Genomic DNA, 27,764 nt, shown 5'->3' with positions numbered 1-27,764 from the left:
GATTAGGGGAACGAAGAATGGAGTTTGTGAAGTGGCTGGCTTGCGCGCTTGTAGTAGGGGTTCGCCAACAGAAAATTGAGGGCTGCTTTGTCTCGCTGTTTATCGGATGAGCGAAAGGGAGGCTGGTGAGTCTAAACATGGTTACATAGATCAAGAGGTTGAAGAGGACTGTTTACTTTTAACTTTTACTTTCTTTGTTTGAACTACAGCTTCTGCTCCGAATCGAATGGATTCCTCTCAGCATTACTGATTACTCAACTGGCTAGGTACAAGGATATCATTCCTTCCTGTCCAAACGGCGATGCAATCCGTCGTGAAGTCGTCATATTTTCTGTACAATATGCAAGTCCTGCGTATGTGCGCTTCGCCATAGGCAGAAGCCACCATCCATCTCAAGGCCCCTATATAACTTCCTCCACTATTTGCCGCAAGTCCGCCTCCTTTCCTTTCCTGTGTCGATGCAACTCTTCTATATGCAAGCCTTCCTGTACGCCGATATCCAAACAAAAACCTACTATCCAATAATCACCCTTTTCCTTTTCAACACCAATTATCCTAACCCCATTTTTGGGTTCCAGTGGTATTTTACACCCACGTGAACGCCTCGCTAAAGAAAAAACCCAGACTTAACCAGACCAGACGCCTCGCCCGCTGTACAGCACTAGTCATCTTCCTCAGGAGATCGTGGCCTTCGAGGCGGAGCTGGTATGCTCGTAACGGAAAGCCCGTCAGATCTTCGTTGTGATGTAGGTGACCGTGGTTGAACTGGGCTGTTGCGAGCGCTGTTGGTGAAGCTTAGAGGAGTTACTCTTTGTACCTCCAGTGGGGATACAGGTGAGACAGGCTCATTGGCTTCACGGTCCTGTGGTAGAGCAGTGACGAATTGAATGGCTCCACGCTGGTGAATGGAGTGTCCATTCAAGTCGTCTGGTCGGTATGGGTCGCTCAAGCGCTGCGACTGTGCGTGGCGTGAAATTTCGCCTTCCTCAACGACAGGGGAAACGGCCCTAGTTGCCACGCTCGTCGATCGCTCAGGAATCGGACGTTCTGCTGGCTGTTGTGGTAGTCTGTGCTGTTGTCTTCGCTCAGCGTCCTCAAGCTCTTCAAGGGTCGCGGCCAGATCCCTTCTGCGAGGGGGGGCTGGAATAACTGTGACAGGAAGAGGCCCTCCAGCTGCAGTGTTGACTCGATTTTTATCGCGGAGTTTCTCAGCTTGTGTTGCAGCGAAATCCTCAAGTCGTGCTCGTACATCCCATACGCTTGATGTGCCATGAGCATTGGCTGTCTCTTGGGTTTTGGCGGTGTGTGCAGACACCTGTGGCGGGGGTTCTCTGCCTCTTCTTCGAAATGGGTTGGCTTTAGCCAGAGTGTTCCATGCACTCTGTGGTTCTGGGGGCGGAGGCTCTGTGCCTAGCCCCTCTTCCATCAGCTCAATGATGGACTTCTTCTCAAGATCATCGCTGGAATCTCTGCGAAGAGGACTTGGAGGTCTGATTATTTCTGCACTGTTGTGCCTCGATGGCTCTGTCGGCCTCATACTTTCTCTGGTATTTTCTCTGACTGGTACAGCTGCTTCACTGATCGGGTGGTAGCGAATGGCATACACCGTACTTTCCGCACTTGCCGAGTCCGTTCTGCTGATCGGTGTTGCAGCAGCTGGTGGCCGTGTAGGCCACAGTGGAGGCCTGGGTCGTGGCCCCCTTTTATTTCTCGTAGTTCCTCCATCACCTCTTGCTTTGCCTCTCTCAACATCATGCTTGGCCCGTGGCCGATATCGATGTGCGAGGCCAGCGACAGTAGGCCACGATCTCCCATTGGAGCTGGTGATAGCTCCACTACCCCCGTCACGGTCTCCATCATCGTCTTTTCCGTTGGGGCTTCCGTTCTTCCAATGATCGTTCGATGGCGAATTGGCATCCAACATCTCATCACCGTCGAATACCTCTCGTCCCAGAACGCCATCTTTCTTGTCATCTCTCTCTAAAGCCTCAATTCGTTCCACCCATTCCCAAACTACAACACTGGCTGCCGCTGCTCCAACCCATCGTACATAGTCCCCCCATCCAGCCAGAGATGGCTGTGATATATCTAAGACGAAAAAGACTACCGGTATCAACACTGATGCCAATGACAAAAGTGAAACCAGACACATGTTCTTCATCTGAACATGATAGAAGGCGAATTGTTTCTTCGTAATCGAGTAATACATAACCCATGCAGCATACAGCAAACTTAGTGCCAGTTGAAAGAGGTATGCAAGTGCCGGAATCGCATCGACAAAACTTCGCGGTCGTGAGTTGCCGTTATATACGAAATTGTTGAGAATACTGAAAAGAACATCGAGACTGATAAGAGCAAAAGCGGTCCACTTGATGATGATCTTCTCTCTCTGTCGAGGAAAAAGTCTTATCAGAGTCTGGGCTTGGGCGAGCCATAGGAAGGTGTCCGAAATAACGCGTATAATCTTCAACTCCAGGCCATCTTCCACTTCACTTTGCAACGCAGCGGCATCCATGTAACCAACCTGATATTGTGCTTCGGCCACACGAAAGGTATCAGCGGTCGCAATGGTAAGGGATATCGCTACAGTCAGCGCTGCAACCTTCTGAAGCCACGGTCGTCCTCCAATTCCGATACCCGCATCACTTGCTGATGGGCCATTCGTGAAACCACGTCGACCCAAGACCACTGCACCCTCGCGTAAGAATGTCCTGGGAGTGATGAAGAGCATTATCACGAGCATATACGCAGTCACCGTCGCAGCTGCCAGCGCGTAGCATTCGGGGATCGTCGAGGCGTAAAATGGATCGCGGAAATCGGTATAACCCTTCCCGGTGAGAACCGTACCACTGAAACCGGTACATTCGGGCTGGAAAACGGCATCCGAGGTGAGGGTAATGATGTTGTCAACTGCGAGGGTAAGGACCCCATTTGAGGGAAGCGTAAAGGGAGTGCAGTGAGGCGTTGAAGTCGATGACGAGGTCCGGCTGGGCCTCGCGATGTTGATAAGCTGTCGTACTTCCATGTTCATCTTGTTGCGGCCCTGCCGCTGGTAGTCATCTACCGTTAATGGGACATTTCAATCGAGGTGGCGGAGGTCGTGAATCAGCGCGCGATCAACTGCAGTCGATGGAACGGAAGCAGACGGGCCTCTACGTGCGTACGAGAATCGGCTGGTAAATCGTTAAGAATGTTGCGGTGATGGGGAAATCGATATGGTATTCTGCTGTTTGTGTTGTATTGTGTTGAGTTGTGTTGTGTTGTGATGTATTCCTGTCGTCGTCTCCAGGAGCGGATGAGGGGATTTCGGGATTCAGATTCAGATTCAGATTTGATTGGGGGCAGGCAGGCAGGCAGGGAGGGAGGGAGAGGGAGGGCAAAAGGAGGGCAAGGAGGGCGAGGTGGGCAAGGTGGACAGCACAAGTGGTGCGGTGCGGTGGCGTGCACTGCAGTGCAGTGCAGTGCAGTGCGGCAGGCCCGGGGCTGGATTCATTATTGGCTGGGACTCTGGCTCTGGAACACGAGTGTAAGCTTTGCGCCAGACGCAGCGGCCAGTCGGCCACGACCAGATCCGATGGGCCAGGAGTCCAGCAGGACCAGCAGGACCAGCACTCCCAGAGTCCCAGTCCCAGGACCCCCAGCCAGGACTCTGCTCCCCTCTGGTCTGCTCGCACGATTAATGGGCGGGCGCGGGCGCAGGCCTCAGTAGTAGACTAGTAGTCAATGTTTCGCCTGGGAGCTGGGAGTCGGGAGTCTGGGACTGCGCTGGTGAATGATTAATCTATTATGCTTTGCGTTTTTGGAGCATCTGCGCAGATTATTATTACTGTATCATCATTGCTCCTCGAAAGCGACTCGAAAGCGAGTGTGCTCCTTCTCCTCAGTCCTCAGTCCTCAGTCCTCAGTATTCAGTACTCGGTGATCAATACAATGCCTAAGACCTCGGTGGCCTTGACTATACACAGCTGCGATGCACAGCATACTGCCTGCCACCACACTCAATCCACCATACCTTACTGTACAGTACAGTAGGTGTTGTGTTGTACCATGGCATGGGCTGACATCTGGTGACCGTTTGGGATGGATCAAACTGGTTTTGTGCAGCAAGCCTGCGGCACACCACCTCGACCAGCCCCTAAAAGGCTCGCCGGGGCAGGGCAGGGCAGGGAAGACTCCAAAGCTTCAATGGCACTTCACTTCCAAACACTCACTCCAAACACCCGCCAAGAGAGTCTTGGAATCCGCCTTGGAAAGCTTATTGCGCTTCAGCAAGCAATGAGACTGCTGCAAATCGCTGCAAATCGCTCGCGGGTCTTGGAACCACGAGGAGATCCTCTAGGCACTCTTATCGTGATGTTAATAAGTACAGACAGGACTGTGCAGTATGGAGCAAGGCCTGCAAAAGCTTGCATCAACAACCTCTGTTGAGACTTCTCTCCTGGCCTTCCCTATCTGCCTGTCTCCTCCGCGTGAGACCTCCACTACTCCAGGTCCAGGCTCTGCGCGGGAATTGTAGGTCTCTCGGGGATCGTCTCCCAGCTGGGTCATGCTTTGGACTGTTTGGGAATGGGCTCGTCAAACGCGAGATAGCCTCGGTTGGAAGGCAAATCACCTCCTCGATGCGACTGGTGGAAGAAGATGAGGAACCATGCACCTGCTTCCCGCACGACTGACTTGACATCTTGAGTCGTGTGTCCTCCCTGGCAGAGTCAACCACAACCACAACCACAACAACAACAACAAAGCTGCAATTAAATCATAGTCAACAGTCACCTATGAGACAGTTCCAATTGTGATATAGTGCACACGTATATCTCAGGCTGTTTGGGAGTTCTTCGGAATGATCTTTGGAACTCATTAAGTCTGGGTTGCATCTACTTGATTGAAGTCAAGAAAGTATGGGCGATTTGTGGCGTACAAGAACACCAAAAGTGAAGGTACTCAAGCATGATTTCAACAACGCACAACGATACAAATTACAATCGGTATTTGAAGCCACTTGATAAACAGTCTTTACGAATGGTTTTGATCCTTTTTTCTCAGACAATCTTGAACAGAAGGACGACAATTTCTTCGGTGTCCAGATCTACCGCCGAAATTTGCCTGTCTGCCTGTCCACTCTGAATCATGCTGCCTCATATGTCGGGCCGACGTAGGTATTCCCTGCAGAGATAGGCTCACGTGATTTAATCCCCTCGCTGGCGTACCTACCTACCTACCTCCCTCTTGAAGGAATGTGCTGTCCTGCCTACACTGTCCTAAAGCAATCAAGCTAAAATTGATAGGCAACAATTACCTAGAAACATATTGAGGGTAACTTGCAGTTATCATTGCCTGCGTCACAACTCTGGATATAATAGTGCCTTATACTGTGTCCCGCGCTCCGGTGCAAGGTTGGTAGAAGGCAACACAGGCAAAACAATAAATATCGCCTAAGCTCTTTATAATATCAAAATAGTGCTGTAACAAACTATGATTAGATCCATTGACTTGGAATAGTTTGATACAGAAAGTTTGCTTTTGCTTTATCAACATGAACAATACAGAAACTATTGTTTGACAAAGCTGCCTGTCAAAATGACGATATCTAGACCTGAGAGCTCTCGTTATCTTCCAATTCAAATGCAGCGAACCTGCGGGACGCAAGAAGCTTCTGACTCTGAAGCAAGTTCAAAATGATTCTGTATGGGTAGATGCAATACTAATTAGATAGCTGCGAAGAAAAATTTATCCTTCAAAACTTCTTCTAATGCCATTTATTGTAGGTACAACGTGGGTAATACTGACAGTCTATTGGGGACCTGCGGATAAGCACTCCTGATCTATCTTTGGGGGATGTGGAAAGTGTTTCTCAAACCTGAGCCTATGTTTTAACGGAGAGTCGAGTTCTCATCCCTTTGTGTTCTGTTTGTCCAGAGCCATAGAATCGTTGAGATCTTGTTTCAATGATTTGTTTAGCTGGTTAAGGACGATCGAGGAACAGGGGGACTGATGCTTTCTGAACGAAAACGATCGCGATCTGGCAGGCGAGCAACACTAAATGGAACCACCTTCTCTCTCAAGGACCTAATTCAAAGAGAACAGAACCTTCTTAACTCCGATCTTGTGCTTCGAATCCTGGAATAGTTGCTTGCTTTCTGCCTACGACTGGCCAGAAATTGCTTGTCAACATTGGCCTCTGTCATCTTACTTCCTTCAAGCATCCAAGGTGGATAAACCTGCTTCCCCGTTTTCCTTCTGTCATCAGACTCTTGGTGCTTCTTCCAATTATCCAAGATGCTCAGCCCAACCTTCCAAGCATTCCCCATCATTGGCGTCCCCAAGAGTTGTCAGCATCAAACGGCGTTGGGAGGGACGAGAGTCAAGAAATTCCACTGAGCGGAATAAAATTGGCAGAGCCAAGGGCTGGGCAAGTTCTCATCGTCGTAATGGTGCATGGCGCTTCCGGGTGGGATTGGAGTGGATTGTCTTGTCCTTTCCATTCAACGAGCCTTCTGGGGCAGGTGGTTAAATCCGATATGATCACACGGCAGAAGAAGGGTAGAACAGCTTCTTCGATGGTACAATCTATTGATAATTGTTGATAATTAGCAGTCTTGGGATGCGTTGATTGTCATGGCACAGGAGGGGAGAAGCGGCCCCCTCCTGCGTCTTCGAGAAATGGGCTCTGATAGCAGCCGAGTTCTCAACTCCTTTAGAGTTCATCTGTTACTCCCTCATGGGAGGTGGCATCCTTTACGTGACCCGATAACGAACGAGACCAGAGGAATTCTTGCAACAGACTTTCATTGGAGACGTTTCTTGTTGTCTATATTTATTTCCAGCGTTCCAAGTGTTTCCCCAGCGCTCCGATCCCTCCCTCGCACAACCGTCTCCTCTCTCCAGGCGCAACCGCCTCGACTCGTCCCTCTCCTGACCTCTTCCCCAAACGTGCAAAGACTGAGAACCGCCCCAGCCAAGTAACTCCGGTTTTCTTGGACGACGGAGGAACCAAGAAAATGCGCTGTCGGGCTAAGAATTCCGCAATTCACAGCAATTGGTAGAGACTCGGACCATGCTGGGCAGTGCTTCTTGGCAACATCTTGGCATGACACAAGACCTGTTAAATGCACGCCTGAAAGTGTGATGGTAGTCATGCCGCTTGACCGTATGGGGACGTCGCGTCTCTGCCGTATCCAGCCGCAGCCAATCCTGTGCGCCAAGGTCACCCGTATTTTATAAGTACACAGTTTCCTCTCCCCTAACCGCAGACTAGAATATCGCCAAGCCTCTAAGACTTTTAGCGCATCTTGGCAGCGAAAGCGATTCCGCCGCCCAAGTCTACAAGTATGCGAGCGTCGCGCACTTTCCCTTGGGCATTGTTCTTGACTCTGAAAGCCTCTTCTCTTCTCTTCTTTTTGCGATTCCCTCACTCTTGTCTTTCATTGACGAAGAGCAAGCGACTTTGAGCAAGCAAAACTTGAGCTCGAGTACCTTATCTACAAGATATCGACAAACACACCAGCCCACTAGTTTTCGCGCGGACCCAACCCCGACTCTTCATTCGAGTCGCGCTTGATTGGCTTACCACCTTTTACATAACCACAACCATAAACCAACCCACCCGCCATGTCTGCTGCCCCCGCCCAAGAAACGCAGCCAGAGACTGCTACTGCTCCTGCTCCTGCTGCTGAGGCTCCTCGTCCAGCCATCGCCGCTGACGATAACTTGTCCTGCCAGTGGGACAAGTGCTCTGAGCGATGCCCTTCGGCTGAAGCTCTTTTTGTAAGTATTCTATCTATTTTGCCGCTTCCTTCCAACACAAGCTAACTCTCCGTTAGGAGCATATATGTGAGAAGCATGTTGGTCGGAAAAGCACAAACAACCTCAACCTCACATGTGGTTGGAATCAGTGCCGCACCACTACTGTGAAGCGTGACCACATCACCTCTCACATCCGAGTGCATGTCCCTCTCAAGCCTCACAAATGTGACTTCTGTGGCAAAGCCTTCAAGCGCCCGCAGGATTTGAAGAAGCATGTCAAGGTACGTACCCAAACCTTCGATCGCACAGGTTGTCCTTGGGCGTTTGATGACTTTCTCTCTCTTAATCACATGCTAATCACCTGACAGACACATGCCGACGACTCCGTTCTCCTTCGCTCCCCTGAACAGCACGGTCATGCAGGTCAAAGCTCTGGATACAGGCAGGGTGGTAAAGGTATGTAGAGCAACATCAATGGTTGTTCCCCCAACATGCCCACATCTGACGTAGGAAGTAGTGATTGCTGACCTGCAAAACCTTGCAGCTACCGCCGGAGGCTACTATGATCACCATGGTGCCCAGATGCATCCCGGCCCTGCCAGTTACGGCCACCACCCCGCCCATAATGGCTATTACGCTCCTCAACAGCCAGCTTCCTACGGTCCAGTTTACTATCCCGTCAGCCATGGAGGTGACATCGGCCAGCATGCAGCTTATGACAACCGAAAGCGAAATTACGATGCCTTGAACGAGTTCTTCGGTGATGCCAAGCGCCGTCAAATCGACCCTACTTCCTATGCCCAAGTTGGCCAGCGCTTGATGGCTCTCGCCGGACTCCCAATCCACGGTGGTGGCATCGCAGACTACATGCATGCTCCCTCTATGGTCCCCGTTGATGGTCATCACGGAGGTCACGGCGGTCCAATGCCACAACACCAATACGCCCTGCCCTTGCCCAACTTGAGAACCAAGAATGATTTGATGAACATCGACCAATTCTTGGAGCAGATGCAATCAACCGTCTATGAGAACTCCAATGCCGCAGCTGCAGCCGGAATCCAGCAACCAGGTACTCACTACACTCACTCTGGGGTTAACTTCCGTCAAAGCCACTCTCCTCCTCAGACTGCTCTGCACGGTCTTGGCCACATGGGTTCTCATGTGTCCTCGTCTCACGTCACTGCTCCCATGATGGCTACCCATTCATCTCAATCCACCTCATCTGGCACCCCGGCATTGACTCCACCATCAAGCTCTGTCTCTTACACGTCAGGCCACTCTCCTGTGTCCTCTCACGGCATGTCTCCTACCTCCAGACACAGTTCAACCTCAGCAGCCTACCCGAGCCTGCCAGCTGTCTCAATCGGATACTCGCCACACTCTACCACCGCTCCTACCTCTACCCTGGGACCAAACTTTGATAGTGACCCTCGCCGTCGTTACTCTGGTGGCATGCTTCAACGCAGTGCTGTGCCCAAGTCAGAGATGATGGATACTTCAGACAACGATTCAACCCCATCACCAAAGGAAATGACACCAACCATTCGTACCTCCGTTGTTTCCAGCAATATCGATCCTGCTCTCTCCGGTGTCACTTCTCCAAGCGCCCAGTCCGAGAGCGGTGAATCTGCTAAGGACCGCGCCGAGGAAGCCTGGATCGAGAATATCCGCGTAGTTGAGGCACTTCGCAAGCTCATCCAAGATAAGCTTGAGCGTCGTGAGTACGTTGATGAGGAAGATGTCTCGATGAGCGGTACCGAGGGTGCTGAGAGTGCAGAGGTCAAGCAAGAGGAGAAGAGTTCAGAGAGCCTGTACCCAGTCCTACGTGCCGACGAGGAGTAGTTTGATGATGTTGATGATGGATGATACCTGGACGTGTGTATATGATGGAATGGTTTATGGCGTTACGGACTTGGCTTGGTTGGTGCTTATTTTGATTTGATCAATACCACCCTACGGAACATAGGCTTTCGCTTTGGCTTTTGATTTGCATGCATGCGAGTCGTCGTCTACTTTTATGGTTTTCGAGATGTGCTCTTGGCTGGAGCTAGCTCGCTACCTTATCTTCTTTGTCTGTACATGACTTCCAAAAATTTCAAACAACGTTACTGCTTCCACGATCATACCTGTATATACAAATGAATCGTGACGTGAAAATTAATTATCGCATCGACCTTCTTGAGTGTTTGCCAACAGGTCTTAAGTGATGTGGTATGTCCATCATCATAGATGTGAAACCAGTCGAAGCCGTCGCAAGAGCGCCGTGGAATCTTTGAAGAGTTAGGTAAATTCTACGTAGCATTGTTCTCCACATCCCTTGTCTCTCATCGGCATAGGATTACGATTGGGGATTCAACTACAGTGTGAATGACAAAACTACATTGACTGCATGCTTGGCTTGGGAGACCTTGAGCAAGCGGGCAAGAAAACGTGTAGAGTATTTCAAAATCTTAAACAGAGCAACAGCAGTCGAGCTACAAAGTCATTTATAGTTATTTAACTCTCTCTATAAGTACAGAGCAGTGAATCGAAGTAATAATGTATATAGTATAGCACTTTGCAAGATTAACATCCTTGCTTCAAATCTCCTTCTAGTACGGCCACATCGATTCGGCTATATTAAGCTACATGTACACAGGACCATTCTCTCTACGTATTGAGAACGTTCTAGATAGTGAGGCTTCTTTAATATAGACTTCTACTCTGTACTACGTAATAAGAACTAGGTAGAATTCTATAAGAGAGGTATATTTAGAGTGGAAAAGGTTACGTTCTATGTTTATATTCTAGAGTAAAGGAGACTACTTAAGTAGGGTTAGTACGTAAGTGTTATAAGCTAAGCTGAAAGTAGTAAGCTCTTCTCTCTTATCACGTAGCTACTTTATTCTCCTGTTAGATCGTCTTAGTAAAACAAATATAATAACCTTATATTAGTTTTACTCTTATCTTCTAATATAACCTAGTAGTCTTCGATTTACTCTAGTAATAAAGATTTTTATTATTATATATTAATTAGTGTTTTAATTAGTAACTCTTATTACTAGGTTTCTTATATCCTTAATCTATAATAAACGTAATTTTCGTGTAAGTGCTAAATTCGCTATTTTCTCTAATTTTAGTATTATCCCCTATTTATTAGATACTTCTAATCTAGCGGTCTTAGTAGTAGTAATACTAGGTAATAAGGTATTTCTCTAGTTATTATTATCTGTGTTAGTTTAATAAATAGTACCTAGGGATTAGGCGGTACTATTAATCTCTTTATTAACTTCTTTTTCTAATTCGAACTAGGATTTTACTTTTATATTATATCCTTCTAAAATACTAAGTTAGTTTAAATTTCCCTTAGGTGATATCTTAGGTATTAAGGTCTTTATAGGTGTATTTATAAGTATTTTCGTAAGTGCCTTATTAGTAAGATGTAGTGCCTCTAGCTATATCAGGGAGAAGTTGCCCTTAATACTTAGGATTTGTCCTAAGGACTTAAATACCTTATATCTAGCTTTTATTATAGTAGTAATATACTTATAAGGTTAAGCCTTATTATTATAAGTAAAAAGTAATAATCTGCTATTTAGTGACTAGGTTACTTCCGGGGGGTAGTAGATTACTAAGGTCTCTCTTAGTATTCTTTTAACTAAGGTCGTATAAGCTTAATAGAGGTAGATCTATAGTTAGTCTTTTACTTCTACTTAGGTAAAGTAAGATAAGTTATCTTCTTATAGCTTCGATACTATCCGGAGTCCTATAGCTATAAACTATAAGTAGAAAGTATCTCTTTATAGTCTAACTCGTAGATCTTCTTCTTTATATCTAACTTTCTTCTTAATAATTCTTATTACTTTATTATAACTTTCGACTTAGGACGTTCTTAGCTTAAATTATCTTTTAGTAACTTCTTTAATAAGGAGAAAAAGTTAGTATAACTAGGTATGAATATCCTTTTTTATTAATTACTTATAGGTAGGGATATCTCTGTTCTTTAAGTAGTTATATAATACTACTAGGTTTTTATATAGTAAAGTATATTCTCTGTTATTAAATATCGAGCTAAACTTAGCTATATGTAAGTTAATCTTATTAAGCGTGTCTTTATTTTCTAATAAGGTACTTAAATCTAAGTTAATAATAGTTTTAAATCTAGCTCTTTTAAGGATCCTGTTCTTACACTGATAGTAATTAGAGTTAAGATTTAAGTTAGTATCCTTAGCTATCTAAGAATCTATATCCTTAGATAATTCTGATACTTAGTCTAATATCTCTCTTAAGGCTTAAGAGACTTTATATACTACTAGTACTTCTTTATCTCTTATGTCCGGATTCTTATAGCTCTTAGTTCCTTTATATATACTATACTAGTCCTACTTATAGTAAAAGAATTAGAATTATCTTAGGTTATCTTTTATCTACTAAGTATAACTTTCTAAGTTATATATTATCTTAGGATTTAGGTTAAGCGGAAATAGTTAAGCTAGAGTTCTAAATAAGCTACTTAGTTATTATACTTTATCTGAGAACTTTTTAGGCTAGTTAACTTTAGGTATATTAACTGTCTTTAATACCTTATTAATTATCTTAGTAAGATATTTATTAATAAATTAATCTAGCTTTAATTCTTAGAACTAACTTAGACCTTATACTAAGAGTAAGTAAGTAGAAAGTTCTGCTAATAAGGTATTATCTTCTTTAGGTAGGGCTTTGTTAAGTATTACTAAGTATACTATATTAACTTTATTAATAGTACGGGACTTAGTATCTACGATCTATTAGAAGCCTCCGTCCTTATTATTAGTAATTATATTAGTCTACTAATTAACTCTTAGCTAAAGGGGGATCTCCTTCTTACTTACTTTATTAGACTAAGGAGTCTGCCCTCTTTTGTTTTACTTTTCCTTAACTTAGTTCTTTACTATACTCGGAATATATAGATTTCGTACTATAGGTAGTATCTTAAAGGTCTTTTTAATAGTATTATCTTTAGTGAATTATCTCTATTAAACTTAGTTTATCTTAGAATACTTCTTTAGATAGTATACTTCTAATTCCTCTAAAGTAGATAGTTTAATAGTATTACTAAATATAGGGATTTAGCTATACTCTACTAGTTGTTTTCCTTATTTAGTAGTATTTTATTCTTTCCGGGTTTATTAAGCTACTCCTTATTTTTAAATCTCGCGATCTTCTAATTCTACTAGGTGTTTCTTTACTATATAGAAATTAGTTTTATTTACTTATGCTTCTTAGATTAGGATATTATATAAAGTACTAGTATCGATCTTAACTAAGTTGAACTAAGCTAAGTATATACTTAGGGCGCTATTATTAAGGTATATATAGCTTTTTATATATTTATACTTTATATTATTTTCTATTATAAAGTCTATGTAATCTAGATAACTAGAGGTTAGGCTATCCTCTTATAAGGTTAATAAATCTATAACTATCTTAACTAGTCTTACGTAAAGGTATAAGGATTTCTTAAAGTTATAGTCCTTAGCTTATCTAACTAGGTATAACCCTCTCTTATAAGCTCGTTAGATCTGCTAGTAGTACTTATTAGTCTTTATTATTAAGTCGTAATTACGTAAGTTGAATTTTTTATTAACTATTAAGTCCTATTTATAGCTTTTTATTTCTAGAAGGTTTTCAGATCGAATAAGTAAGAAACTAATCTTTAGTATATCTTTTAATAGATAAAAGAACTTAATACTAACTTCGCTTTACTATTAAGCTATTAAGTGCTTAATAGTTATTATATCTACTTAGTTAAATAGGGTATTACGAGCTTTTTCCTTATTCTTAAGGGGTTTTCTCTGAGGGTACTTAGCTTATAATTAAGGGACTTTAGGAGTCGTATTACTTAGTAGATTAATCTCTATTCTACTTCCTTTATTTCCTTTATCTCTTTCTTTTACTTTCTTTACTAGCTTTATTACTTAGTTAGTTATATTAATAGAAAGTTTTCTTTTACTTAAGAAAAGAGTATATAATTATTTAGATAGTTTTATATCTAAGTTTAGTAATAGTCTTAGTTCTACTTCGGGTAAGTACTTCTTACTAGCTAATACTTCTAGAATATCTAATATAAAGTAATATAGTTAAATATTTTCTAGTCCTAGTCTTTACTACTTAAGGCTATTGAATCTATTCTAGATAATACTCTGCTCTTTTTTTATATCTTTAGTTATTATCTTACTACTATTACCCTCTTAGTTGTATTTCTTATACGGAGTATATATAGAGATATTTACTATAATTTTTAGCTAAGTCTATAATCCTACTAGATAGGTGAATCCTTCTAGGTAGACTCTATTCTTTTCGAATAAGATTATAAACTAAGATACCTTTACTTAGTAGTTAGTAAAGTTTACGAATAATATAATAACGATTTATTTAAAAGTTCTATCTTTATCTTAATTATAATTTCCTACTTATATATTCTATAACTTTCTATCTATATATAGTTCTTTCGGACTTACTAAGGCAGATAGTAACTTTCCTAGTGTATTTAAGGAGATTTAGGTACGTAGAAGATCGTATTTAAATTCTAGAAATAATATAGTAAGTTCCTTCTTATTCTTAATATTTAACTTACCTTTCTTTACTTCGAATATAGTGTTTAGGATATAATATATAAAGGAGGGTGCCTTTAAGTATTCCTTACTATTTTCTTTAGTAAAGTATCTCTTATACTTAGTGTCTAGGTAGTTACCTTCGTAGTATATACCTGCGCGATATTATTATCCTTATAATATTTCTTACTTTATATGAAGGTAGGCTTAAGCTAATAAGGCACTAATATACCTAGTCTCTCCTTCGTATATCTTATTATTAGCTAGGTATTTTAAGGCTATAACTTTTACTGCCTTAATTATATTTTAATAATAGGCTTTATAGTTGTCTATACACCCGGTACGCGTAAGTAATTCGGTATGAAAGATTTTAAACTTATTTACTTTCTTAGTCGCGAGATCGAATAATATATTCTAGTCTACTTTATTTAATTAATAAGGGCCTTTATATATAGTAGGGATTAGGACTTAGTATAATAAAGGGAAAGGTAAGCTAGCTATTTATATAGTTGATCCTTTTCCTCTCTTAATTATCTAGTCTTAAGTAAAATAGTTGAACTAAGTGACTGGTATTGTAGGTATTTTATATACTTATCTAAGAAATACTTACGTAAATACTAATAGTTTATAGTTAATAAAATCTAGTAAGATCTCTAGTAGTTTAGGTATTAGACCGAGTACTTTAAGTAGGTAGGCTTAATAAGCTCGTTCTTATTAGATCTCTATTATAACTTAGTTCTGAATAAACTATTTGTTAATTCTTTATTTATTCCTCTCTCTTTTATATTTCTTAATTACTACTTTCTACCTAGTTAAGTAGGTTTTATTTAGGACTATCCCAGGTGTTATTAATTTTAATAGGGTAGTATTTAGTGTGTTCTAGCCTAGTATATAACTACTTATTAGTTTTAGCTATTTATAGTCTTACTTAATATATAGTAGTTTTTAAGAATTAGGTTAATATACTACTAGGTAAGGTTAGTATAAGGTAAGCGCGCGGCTCCGCGCTTTTATATATAAGAAAAGTTTGAATAAGAAAGAGGAAGGAATTTATAAGCGTAGAGTAGAGGGAGCTTTTATAATTAGCGTAGTAGATTAATTCTTACTTAGAGCGGGAGTACTTACCTCTACTTATTATATACTTACTAGACACGGAAACTTAGTACACTATTCTTAAAATAGTTTATATATCGAAAGGAACTATTACTAGGTTTAAGCTACTAGGTTCCTTATAAGTATAGTCTTAAGGTTATTATTCGCTAGGTCTTCGAAAATCTTATTAAGTCCTTTCTTAACTCTTAATCTTAAAGTTTAGTCTTAAGATCGTACTAAGTATTATTATAATATTTTACTAGGTAGTGCTTTCCTAGTTTTTCTTTTTAATATATATATATATATATTTATTATAATAGTATATAATAGTGTAATATATTTAGCTAGTAGTGCTTAGTTTACTAGATAGCTCTTGTTTAATAGCTATTTAGTATAAAGGCGCGCTATCTAGGGAACCTTACGTATACTATAGCCTCTTATTCTACTATCTAATCTTATATTACTTCTCTCTTATATTTGTTAGGTCTTAAGTACTTATCTTATCTGAAATACTTTTTAATATTATTAATATAGTACTTCTTCTTATAGTTACTATATAGTTCCTTAATATACCTTACTATCTTAGATTAATTAAGCTTAACTAGGTAATAAGGCTCTTACTATCTCTTATCTAGCTTTCTTCTATAGTGTTTTTCTCTCTTAGTATCTTATATAAGTACTACGTCCTTTAGTCTTAATAGCCTTCCTATCTTAGGTCTATTTAGTTTATATTCCTCCGAGCTTTTATCTCTATTAACTATAACTATGAAGTTAGCTTATCTATGATCTTCTTCTACTAGTACTTAATAAAGTTCTATAATTCTCTTTAGGACTTAGCTAAGCTTATCTAGCTAAGTAAGTTGTTCCTTATTAGTAATAGTATAGTTATTAATTCTAGGAGTATAACCTAGTATTAATATAAATAAGGTATATCCGTGAGTTTTTACGAACTTAGTGTTAATTACTAATAATATAAGGTGAACCTACTAGGTCTAATTTCTTATACTCCCTGTTTTAATATATTTAGCTCTAATAAATACAATTACTATTTGTATTAATCTCTTAACTAACCTAGTAAACGATAAATAACTTATTAGCCTCGTAATTTAATATACTTAATATTTATAAAATATTATAGTAGTTTCTAACCTAGTAAAATAGGACCTATTATTGTAGTAATAAGCTATAAGTTACTTAAATATCGGAACTAAGTACTTATTAAAGAACTCAATTACCTCCTTCTATTTATAATTTTTATAACTCCTTCCTTAGTTGAACTTAGTAAAGTAGTCGATAGCTACTAGGATATATTTATACCTTATCCTTAAATATCCTAGTATAATTAGTCTTATAAAGTTAAGTCCTATTATTCTTATTAAGGTAAATTCTTAAATCGACCTAGTTTCCCGAGGCTTTAAGTGCTTTAAGATAAATTAGTAAGCTTTATAAGAGATTACTTAGATATATATATTATAAGTCCTAGTTAGCTAGTACGCTTAGCTTTTTAGCTTATAGAGAGTTAGTTCTGTTAAAAAATATCTATAATCTTTATAAGTATATTATAAATACACGGTTATTTTATCTTTAATAATACACTTTAATAGCGAGCTATTTTTCTTAATATATATAAGGCTTGGAATAGTACTTAATAGTAGTCGGAATCTCTTCGATTATAATCTTAGCACTCGGATCTCTCTTTGCTCTAAGCTTCTAAGTCCTTTTAATCTATAGTATAAAAGTGCTAATATCTTATAATACTAAGGACTAGTTATAAACTTTTCCTATCGCGGGTCTTCTAGCTATTTCTTATAGATTATATTTACTAGTACTATATTAGATCTTATAGTTACTAATAGTTAAAACTGAAGTCTTTCCGAGTCTTTAGCTTAGTAAATTATTAAATACTTAGTAAGTATTCGACTAAGTTTATCCGCGATTCTGATAATATATTCTCTTGAAGATATATATCTTACTATTATATTATATTTACTTAGTTAGTCCTACTACCTCGCGATTCTACCTTAAGATTCTGACTTATTATTTATTACTAATTGAAGTACTAAGTAGTTTATATAGATTATTACTAGGTATTTATTACTTAGTACTAACTACCTTACTTCTACTAAATACTTAACTATTACTAGTGCTTCCCTTTCTATTATATTATACTAAGTCTTAGTATTATTTAATCTGAAAGATATAAATATAATAATTCACTTATTTAGTTAGTCCTTAGGCGTAAAGGTAGTACCTAGTATAAAGTTTAGTACTTAGAATAATATCTCCCTTATAGATCGTTAACTGTAGTTAGTAGCTAAGTGAAATTAGAGTTCTTAGTCCGCCTCTACTATTATATTATTAATAATTTAGTCCTTAATATACTGAAATAATTATTCTTATAGATCTATCTAGTTAAAGTCTTTCTCTATTTACTTAGTCTGAATCGTAAGTTTCTTTAGGCGGACCTTCTTATTTTATTTTATTTTATCTTAGTTAAATTTTTCTAAGTCTTCTAGCTTCTTTTTAAGCGGGATAGGATCTACTAGTACTTAGTATAAATATAATATTTTTATATTTATAATATACTCTACCTTTCTAAATATAAATATCCTTAAGAACAAGGTTAATTATAAGAACCTATCTACTTTATCCTAGTTCTTTAGGGTAAGCTAGTTATTAATTTTATCCTAGTACTTTACTAATAGTCTTATTTTATCTGCTAACCTAGTAAATCTTAATATATCTAGTAAGTTAATAAAGAAATATGATTTATAGGGACTTAAGTATATAAGCTTAAACGCTACTTGTAGGAAGTATTTCTTATATAATATTCGGAATATTTTATTAAAAGTAGTTATAGATCTTATGTAGTTATCTATAAATAGAGAGAAGAACTAAGTGCTATAATTCCTTATAATTATTAGATATAAACTATCTCCTTACCTCTTTTTTTATTATTCCGTACTTAAGTAATCTATACTTAGTGCTAGGATAGGTCCGAATATTAGGTTAATGAATTATATATATATATATATAGCGCTCCTTTAAGACCTTATCTTATTCTTAGATAGATGTATTACTTATAAGGCGTAATAATCTTAGTCTTATATTTATGTCCCTGCTTTATCTTAATAGCTTAGTAACTATTCGAAGTATTAGTACTAAAGTAATAAGTATATTTATTCTTTATTATAGTATTGAGTACTTCTTTAAGCTAGTATATAAGATAGACTAACTTTATTATCTATCAGTTGATTAGAATAAAATTATAAACTATTTTAAGATCTTATAATCCTTTTTTCCTAGGTAGGAATAATATTTTCGCCCCTTAGTCTAATACTATTCTAGCTAGTATTCTAGCCTCTACTATCTATAGGAATACCTTATTAGTATGTTTATATTCTTTTACTAAGTAAAGTTTACTTTTACTAATTACTAGTTTTACTCTTAGTTTAAAGTCTATTATATATTTAATAAGATCCGTTAGTTCTATGTCTCGTATATTAGTAATAAAGAACTCTCTCTAGGTATAGTATAACTTTTATACCTTTTTAATTCTTTTAGTAGTATTAGCTATTTTTTCTATTATAATCCTTAATAACTTAAACTAAGTATCGATTAGTTCTTACGAGTTAGTTAATAGTAGTTATCCGACTAGCTTATAATAAGTTGGAAATTTACCTACTATTCGTATACTAAACAAGATTAATATTACTATAAATATAGTCTTGTTATTAATTTTAACAGGTACTTAATATAGATTTCTACTTAGTACTTTTCTCTAGGTAGTGTTATTAATAGTAGATAAGATAGTATTTATAAACACTAAGTCTTTAATATCTAGTTAGTCGAGGTATTTTTATACTCCTATGTTATATTGTAAGTTCCTTCCTATATTCTCTAGAGCTCTGTCTAAGTATTTAGTTATTAATATTCTAAGTAGGTTCTTACGACTTTTAGCTTTATAATAGAGTTCAGTTGAATACTCTACTACGTAGCTTTTCCCTCTTTTAACTCGTCTTAGTTATTATTCTAATTCTCTAATTTATCTATTACTTTATTTAGTATCTTATTTATATCTTTATCCTTACTATTCTCCTTAACTACGTCCTTATCTAGAGCTTTTAGTATATTATATATAATCTTAGCTAGCGTATACCTAAATAGTATAGTAATTAGTATTCCATTTTGCTCCTTGATTATAATATTATAAGAATAATAAGAGATATTTAAATAAACTAGGTGTACCTATAGTAATCCTAAAAGTAGGTTATACGATTACTAACTAGGTAAGATATATACTTTTATTACTACTGCTATTCCTAATATATTAACTTCGAGATATATATAGTTAGTAAGCTTTACTAGCTAGTTATTTATTATTCTTACGTGTAGTATTTTATCTTAACGAATCTTGTAGTTACTTAACCTTTTAACTATATTCTCGCTGATTAGCTCGACTATTAACCTGCTATCTAATAAGGTGTTTTCTAGCTTTATATTATATATCTACGAGGTTATATAGATAGGGTTTACTATTAGAAACTCGATAGTTTTAGCTACTACTTTAGAGATCAGGGTTAAAATAAGAGATAGCTTATAAACTAAATTAGTTACTAACCTTATGATAAGTAGGCTTATTTTTCTTATTCGTTTATATGTAGTCTTAGAAGATTATATACTTAGTGCTAGTCCCTTACAGGCTTACTTAGAGGTATTAAGGAACTAACTTATAGTTATTATAATATTAGTACTTAGTAGCTGATTAATAGTGAACTTATTCTTATTTTCTATTCCTCGGATAAGTAGTATTAGCTTAAGTTATCTTTTTAGGACTACTACTTTTCCTAGTTATTATTTAGGAGTAATAAATTGTACTTATTATTACTCTATGATCTGAGAATTTTATAGCACTTAGTATAATATTTCTTTTATATCTTCTCTAATCTTAGTATAACTTAGTTGGAGTTCTTAGTTAACAATATTTAGCTCTTTAGATAAGGTCCGGGATCAGTTATTAATTTAACTTAGAATCTCCTCTTAATACGCTTAGGCTCTTCTTTCTTAAGTAGTTTATAATATAGGTTTTCTAATAGCTGACTTAGATAGTCTAACTAGAGACTTCTCTTATTTTCTCTTATTTAAATCTCGTATATTTATTATTAAGAATTCTTCTATGATATTTATTATTATAAGAGGGTTAGTAAAGTTCTTATTACTTACTAGTACTCTATAAGTAATCTTAGGGGTATTTAGACTATAGATATATTCTTTGATAACGTTAGTAATAGCACTAGATATGATAGCTAGTGGATTTCCCTTTAATAGTAGAGATAAGCTAATACTCAGTTATCCTAACTAGGTAGGAATATAAGATTAACTTGGTTCTTATATTCCGTTTCTCTTACCTTAGTTAGTATTTATCTAGTCCTAGTTCCTTTACTATTATTCGAATAGGAGTTAGGGTTTTAAGTAATCCGAACTATAATAACTTAGTTTAAGATAATTTCTATAAGTGATATTTAGTCGAGCCCCTTAGAATCTCTGTTCTTAGTACTATATTACTAAGGGAGGAGGGTTATAGTTCTTAGTTCCGTAGGTAAAGTTACTACTAGGTCTATTACTTATAAGTCGTAGGTTCTAGTATAGTGCTATTATTCTTTATTCTTAAGCTATATGAACTCTTATAGAGACTTCTAAGGCTAATAGTAACCTAGTAAGCACTTATCCTTTAAGTACTTCCTCTGAGTAATCGTCCGCTAGCTTAGGTTATACCTTATATAGCTATTTAACTTTTCTTTTTATATCTACAAAAGTAAGCTTCTTTATATCTATTTCTATTAGCTTATAGTAGTTAGTTAATACTAACTTCTACTTATAGAGTTAGAGGCCTATTAAAAATCTAATAGCTAAAGTTGCCTTAATTATACTCTCTTAAGTGTGGATTAGCTTAGCTTAACTGATATATACTTCAATTAACTTAGTCTTACTCTACTTTAATATAGCTAGATTTATAATACTCTAAAGTATTCTTTCCGACTTAGTAAAGTTAACTACTTTATATTCTAATATAAATTCTTCTAAGATCTTTATCTAGTTATCTTAAATTTCTTAGTCCTTATTATTATACTAGTTTAGAGTTATACCTTGAAAGTTACTTTTAAATAGTTATTTATAGTATACCTCTACCTTATCTCTTAAAACACTTAGGTAGTCTATTTTCACTTTAAATTAAATATCTTAAATAAAGTATTCTAGTCGTTCCTAGTTATCTCTTTTTCTAAGAAACTTCCTAATTTTAATTCTTATTATATTTCTTAGTCGGTATTCCTATCTATTATTAGTTTAGATCTTCTAATTAATTTATTCGACTGGAGTTAGTATATATCCTAACTAAGTATTTAGCTACTTTTAGGAGCTCTCCTCTAATAAGGTAAGTTATATACTATTCTTATCTAACGTATCTTATAGATTAGGATCGATCGTGTAGCTCTAAATCGTTCTAGCTTCGTTAATAATTCTTTATCCTCTAGTGATCTTAGATTCGAACTAAGTATCTTTTCTTAGGGAATTAGGTATAGTTTATAAGTCCGAGTCCTTAGGATCTATAATACTTAATTTTCTTAGTTTTACTTCGATTAATACTACTAAGTCGGATTATCTTAATACTAGTATAAGTTCGTTTTATAGATTCTCTAACGCTTATTCTAGTTACCTCTTATATAGTTAGGAGCTACTCCTAAAGTCCTTACGCGGGGTTATCTCTAGTTTACTATATAATATAGTACTTTTTAAGCTAGTCCTAGTAGTTACTATCCGCGGTATCTCCACTAACCTAAGAATATTCTAGATAGTAAGGCTTCTTTAATATAGACTTCTACTCTATACTATATAATAGGAACTAAGTAGAATTCTATAAGGGAGGTATATTTAAAGTAGAAAAGGTTACGTTCTATATTTATATTCTAAAGTAAAGGAGACCACTTAAGTAGGGTCAGTGCTTAAGTGTTATAGGCTAAGCCGAAAGTAGTAAGCTCCCCCCTCTCATCACGTGGCTACTTTATCCCCCTGTCAGTATTCTGCCAGAAAAATAAGCGTACAAACATAGAACACATCGTCGTCTTCCCAAGAGACTTCAAATAAATATGCGATGCTAGCCTCTACCCGATTGAATATATCGTACATGATAATCCATACAGTACATAATCCATACAGCTCCGCCGATCCTAACACCCTGCACGTTCGAAGCAAAAACGTAAAAGCTAAAAAGTCATATCTGAGCGCCAAGCTGCGAAGCCTATCTGCCTGCCTGCTTATTTCACGTCCCAGATTCAATTTCCGCAACAGTGAAACAGCCTGTTCCTCCTGCCCAATCCATGATACCGTCTCCCATTAGTCCATTTGCTTCGTGGCAGGGAGAATTCACTTCTTCTTTCCGCGTGCTGTAACTTCGCCTTTCTCACCGATACCAAGCGTGACTCTGCATTCGGGACAATACCACTTTGTAGTCCGGGGTGGGATATCTGTCAAGGCGACGCATTCAAGATGGAACCATTCCTTCTCGCACTATATGCTGATTAGAGATTGCTTTCTGCTATAATCAGACTGTACAAAACTTACATCATTGTTCTCACAACCAATCATGGTCCCAAAACTAACTCGGTTGCATAGGCAATAACGAGGCTCCTTTGGATCAATAACATTGCCCTCATCATCGACCTCATCAAGGATTTCCTGAACGGCACTGCCTTCACGGCCGTCTTTCTTTTCCTTCTTGGTGCTCGCCTTCTTGCGCGTTGCTGCTTTCCTCTTGCCGACGCTGACAGAGGCCGAGCCTTCGGAACCTGCAGTGACAACTCCTGGGGCTGGACGTTTGGCGCGTTTGCTGGTCTGACGAGGATCAGCAGGAGCTGGCGTGTTGCGAGCTGTACTAGCACGACGAGGTCGATCAACGGCCGATGAGCCCGTCAGAGGAGCTGGCTCGACGCTTGGTGCTTTACTTCGAGATGAAGTCGGGCGCTTCAAGGGAAGTGGCTCGGGAATATTAAGAGGGGCAGCTGCTACATCGGCCAGTGAACTTCTTCGGGGTCTGGTATTTGTAGCTGTCTCAGTGGTCTTCTTGTTCTCCTTCTTGATGGCCTTCTTTGGCTCTCTTCCAGGAGGTAAGATAGGCGTCGAAGACTTCTTGGGAGAAGGGGCAGGGATTGGAAGAGACATTGGATCTGTAGGCACTTCGAGCGGCGTTGAGAGCGGGGCTGCCTCGGATGTTACTGACGCAGCGGATTCTGGTGGCAGGATAGGCGACTGTTTTGTAGTTATAGGTTGAGGAGCAGGAACTGGCGTTTCTGTCTTGTTTCTCTTGAGTGGTGGTCTCGTTGGCTTCGTGTCCCCTTCCGTAGGCTTTTCGCTCTCGGGTTCTCCGTCAGGTGGACTCTCCCTCTTGCGTTTCCGGGCAGGGGTTCTGCTCTTACTAGGCGTCTTTACAGTAGATTTCTTATCGTCACTTTGCGGTGCTTTGAACAGACCCTTCATAGCCTCGGCAGCTTGAGCCATCTTACGAGCAGACTGCTCTGCCTCTTCAGCGGCTAATTTCGCAAGCTCCTTCGCCTGGTTTTCTTTCTTCAATTTCTTGGCTTCATTCAACTTCATACCCCGATTGCTGAGTTGCGGGTCAGACGAGCGCAATGCTTCAACACTGATAGCTCCTTCGGCATGAACCGTTTCTCCTCTCAATTGAGGCGGCTCGGGCTTATCATAGGGAATTCCAGAAGCTTCAGCTTCAGCTCTTGCTGCTCTGTATGCCTCGATACCACGGCCCAGGACTTTCAACTCGCGGGCAATCATGGTGTCGCTTGGGCTCCATATTGCATTCTTCTTCATCCTCTTCCTGAGGATAGCTAGCTCCCAATCATTCAGCTGCAGCCATGGGAGGGCTTCGTCGCCCTTCACTGCATCTGCTGGAGGTGGACGAAGCATAGCTAGAGCATTGCTTGTAGAGATACCAGCAACAGCACTATGAACATTGGTACCCATCACTCCTGGTGGTCGAGGCTGACGGGGAGGCTTCTGAGTCTTTTCTTTCTTCACAGCTGGTTTGGGAATCTTCAGCTTGATCTTGCCTGTACCTAGATGAAGTGACACTCCAGGTGTAGCTCGTGGTGTAATAGGCTCAATATCCTCAGAGTCGCTACCATCCGAATCCGATCCGTACGATTCATAGTCAAGCTCATACGGCGCAAGAACCTCTCCCGGGACTGTGATTCGTGGGGCACGATGCTTGCGGATACGAGCTGGAACCTGTTGTTCACTTCCTACACGTAGCATTATCTTCGGCGGGCGTGCCACAGCTGGAGATTTCGCCTTTTGGGGGACTGGACTGGGCTCTCGCGAAGGTGGGTAGTTTTCAGCCATGGCTTGTAGCTTCGCCAGAATATTCTTCGCACGATTGTAGTGGCGGTCAACATTCTCGGCCATGCGACTTGCCTCCGCATGTGCCAATGTGCGGGCAGTCACAGCCTGCTCGAGATTCTGCGATATCTCCCCACGAAGCTTCACGGGATCCGGTTTCTTGTCTGGCGCGATGTTTGGAAGATCTCCATATTTCTTGGTGAGGTCGTTCACTATGCTAGAGGCATCGGTATAGGTCTCGTCGAGATTTCGTATGAGAGTAAGGGAGCGGATCATGTCGGCAGGAAGATACTCTGTGAAGTCGAGGAAGTCGGTAACAGTGGCCTGGGCATCCGGGTCGGTAGGCAGATCAAGTGCCTCCATACTGGCATTTAAATTTGACATCGACTGGATAGCCTCTGCGATCTTGCCTTTGTTGCGCCGGGAGCTTGGGCTGCCATTCTCCAGCGCGACGTCCATAGCTGTTGGGGTAACTATGTGTGATGAGGAGTCGTTCGTCTGGCTCTGATCGAGAGCTCGAGAAGCGTCGGGTTGGGACTGAGGGATCTTGATTCTACAGCTCCAAATTCCCGAACCGTCGAGCCATCTAAAAGCAACCGTGAGTTAGCAATTGCAGAAGGTCGCAGCGCGAATTGTGGAGGACGTGTAAATCTAGTGCTGCCAAATCCTTGCTGCCTTAGCGGCCGTGGAGCAGCCTCACGCTTCCCCGTCGCCGTCGCCGTCCCCGTCCCCGTCCCCGTCCTCCACCTCCAAACAAAGCACGTGCAGGCAAGGGGACGAGAGGTCAGTGAGTCCATGAGAATTACCTTCGAGACGCATCGGAGGCCATCTTGCGGCCCACAAAACCACGCGGAGGCAGCGTTGACAAACACGAGACGAGAAGGATGCTGCTGTGATGTGCTGTGTTGTGTTGTGTTGTGTTGTGGTTGCAAGAAGCCTAATAGGTAGGTAAGGTAAGGTACCTCCTACCTACCTACTACGTATTTGGTCCTCTGTCAATCTTAAGGAGTCGCGCTTGTTGTTTTGGTCACAAGATCCCGCCGTCAGAAAGGGCAGGCGTGGTGGGTGAGGCGAGGCGAGGCGAGGGCGCGGGCGAGGGCGAAGGCGCGTCTCCTCGTTCCTGCCAGCCAGCCAGCCAGCCCAGATCAACTCTCTCGCTTCGCGTGACTTGCTACCTTACGAGCTTACCTATATTAGTACCTTCCTTAGGTAAATTTACCTTAAACGCAGCCAGGCTCTGTCTGTTTCAGCAAAGGCGAAGTATGCAAATCTCCTGTCGGGTTCTTGGTTGGTCTATTCGCCGTGTTCATTCATTATCAGTACATTCACCCCTTCCATCTGAATCTCTCATCCGTATCCTGCCGCCATGAGATTGACCCCTCAGCATAAACTCCACCACTCGACCAAACAAGAAGCCCAGGACGCACACATCCACTAGTCTCCTGGAGGACCTCCCAAAAGCAGTAACAACAAAAACAAGGTTGCGAACTCCATATTACCATATTATCCGTCTCAGTCCCATCTTGATCTTACCCACGTGCATGCTCGCTATCGCTTACCTACCTAGGTATGCCGTCCATTGTATTCGGCTCCCTGGGGCAGATACCGGAGTCAACAGGCGTGCTTGCCAGGGGCGCAGGCAGGCGTTCACACTTAATCCACAGCCTAACTAAACGTCTGCAACTACACCCAACGTAAGTCCAGTGATTAGAGCAGCAGCTACCCAAACACCAGAGTAAACAACAGCTCCAGCCGCCTCGACACCCTCGATCGTGACGAAAGTCTGCACAAAGGTGTTGATCCCAGTGGCCAGCATCAGTGTGGCAGTTCTCTTAATGACCACTTTCTTGCGGCTGCTGTATCCCCAAACATTGTACCAGAAGGTCTCGCCGAATGTAGCGGTTTCTGGGTGGAAAGCAGCATTCTTTGCATCTTCCGTAGTTGGCGCAGCTGTTACGGTAGGAGTGAAGATGAATGACTTGGCTGCAAGGCCAAGGAGAAAGGTGGTTGGAAACTAGGGAGATTTGAGTTAACAAATGCCACATGAACAAAGGATAAGGCATTGACGTTATAAATATATTGAATAAGTCTGGAGGTTTATGGTTCTCAACTACTTACGAGGGCAATTGGCGAAGAGGCATGAGCGGCAGCAATCGAATGAATACCGTCGAAGTACGTGACCAGGTAGACAGGTAAGAAAGTGCTATATGACGTGAATAGAGTCACTGCGTATATCGCGCCACCTAAAATTACAGTATATGCCTGGATACTGTTGGATGTGATGATGTCCTTATTCCGAACAGAGACCGAGTATTTCGAACTGGAAGCTGAATGTGCCAGAGATAGAGGTCGAAGTAGTCTGAATGGAATGTAGGTAGTCAGGGAATCGATAACGAGAGAGGATATGACAGAGGCAGGGCTAATTTCATAGAAGCTCCCGAGTAAATACAGCTATGGTGATGTTAGTAGATACCTTCTACGAGCAAACGCGCAAACAGTTCAACTTACAGGAGGCCCATGTGAAAGCAAACTCAGAGAAACTAAATCATAGCCATCGTAGTCCCCAAACCATCCAAGGCCGAGTTCAAAGCTACGAAATCGCGTCAGTACACGCGCATAGATGGATCCTCTACTACTCACGTCCTCCAGCCCACCAGCACGCTGACCTGCCACCACTGATCCAAAGTTCTTGAAACTTTTGCCAGATCGCCCGATGTGTATTCCGCCGCGAAGGAGTAAAGCAAAGCTGACAGGGTCAAGCTCAGCGTATTGACGAGGGGAAATCGTAGGACCGCGGGGATTTTGGAAGGTCGAATAACTGCGTCGCCCTGTGCAAATACCGCAGTGGCCTTGTTACTAGCTCTAGCTCTTGATGTAGACATTTTGAAATTGCTCAATGTCGAAGTGTGCGTCGAGCGTGAAGATTTGCTGCAGCGCACTTGTGCAGTT

The 27,764-nt window shown here is 40.3% G+C and overlaps 4 protein-coding genes across 5 annotated transcripts; 1 reads left to right on the top strand and 3 right to left on the bottom strand.

Moving 5' to 3' along the window:
- Positions 1–171: 171 nt before the first annotated feature.
- Positions 172–3,411, bottom strand: RIM21 (pH-response regulator protein palH/rim21). The gene has a single exon (XM_058508574.1). It carries the CDS (start codon positions 3,029–3,031, stop codon positions 662–664), a length of 2,370 nt encoding a protein of 789 aa, XP_058356261.1. The 5' UTR covers positions 3,032–3,411; the 3' UTR covers positions 172–661.
- Positions 3,412–7,368: 3,957 nt separating this feature from the next.
- Positions 7,369–9,873, top strand: PAC1_2 (protein with putative role during mitosis). The gene is made up of 3 exons (XM_058508573.1): positions 7,369–8,024; positions 8,112–8,199; positions 8,288–9,873. Exon 3 carries the CDS (start codon positions 8,326–8,328, stop codon positions 9,583–9,585), a length of 1,260 nt encoding a protein of 419 aa, XP_058356260.1. The 5' UTR covers positions 7,369–8,024; positions 8,112–8,199; positions 8,288–8,325; the 3' UTR covers positions 9,586–9,873.
- Positions 9,874–22,398: 12,525 nt separating this feature from the next.
- On the bottom strand, positions 22,399–25,857 carry ONS95_014889 (uncharacterized protein). Of its 2 annotated transcripts, XM_058508571.1 has the most exons (3): positions 25,622–25,857; positions 23,028–25,401; positions 22,399–22,973 (listed from the first exon to the last, which is right to left on the bottom strand). In XM_058508571.1, exons 1-3 carry the CDS (start codon positions 25,642–25,644, stop codon positions 22,830–22,832), a joined length of 2,541 nt encoding a protein of 846 aa, XP_058356258.1. In that variant the 5' UTR covers positions 25,645–25,857; the 3' UTR covers positions 22,399–22,829. The 2 variants fall into 2 exon arrangements, with proteins under 2 accessions (XP_058356258.1, XP_058356259.1); XM_058508572.1 differs by having other exon boundaries at positions 23,028–25,857.
- A 627-nt stretch (positions 25,858–26,484) lies between these two features.
- ONS95_014888 (uncharacterized protein) lies at positions 26,485–27,697 on the bottom strand (the record flags this gene model as incomplete). The annotated part of the gene is made up of 4 exons (XM_058508570.1): positions 26,485–26,829; positions 26,934–27,266; positions 27,324–27,405; positions 27,456–27,697. The coding sequence occupies 4 exons, from the start codon at positions 27,695–27,697 to the stop codon at positions 26,485–26,487; spliced, it is 1,002 nt and encodes a 333-aa protein (XP_058356257.1).
- Between the last annotated feature and the right edge of the window lie 67 nt (positions 27,698–27,764).

Source organism: Cadophora gregata (genome assembly GCF_030347475.1).
Source record: "Cadophora gregata isolate MNR1 chromosome Unknown scaffold_9, whole genome shotgun sequence".
Classification (NCBI taxonomy): domain Eukaryota; kingdom Fungi; phylum Ascomycota; class Leotiomycetes; order Helotiales; family Ploettnerulaceae; genus Cadophora; species Cadophora gregata.
Note: the sequence above shows the minus strand (reverse complement) of the source record. Positions and strands in the feature narration are given on the sequence as shown.

Coding starts and splice junctions, on each gene's coding strand:
- ONS95_014889 (XM_058508571.1), bottom strand. CDS start 25,644: ATGGCCTCCGATGCGTCTCGAAG. Junction 25,402..25,621: donor GCCTCCGATGCGTCTCGAAG/GTAATTCTCATG, acceptor GGTTGCTTTTAG/ATGGCTCGACGGTTCGGGAA. Junction 22,974..23,027: donor TTGGTTGTGAGAACAATGAT/GTAAGTTTTGTA, acceptor ATCAGCATATAG/TGCGAGAAGGAATGGTTCCA.
- PAC1_2 (XM_058508573.1), top strand. CDS start 8,326: ATGCATCCCGGCCCTGCCAGTTACGGCCACCACCCCGCCCATAATGGC.
- RIM21 (XM_058508574.1), bottom strand. CDS start 3,031: ATGAACATGGAAGTACGACAGCTTATCAACATCGCGAGGCCCAGCCGG.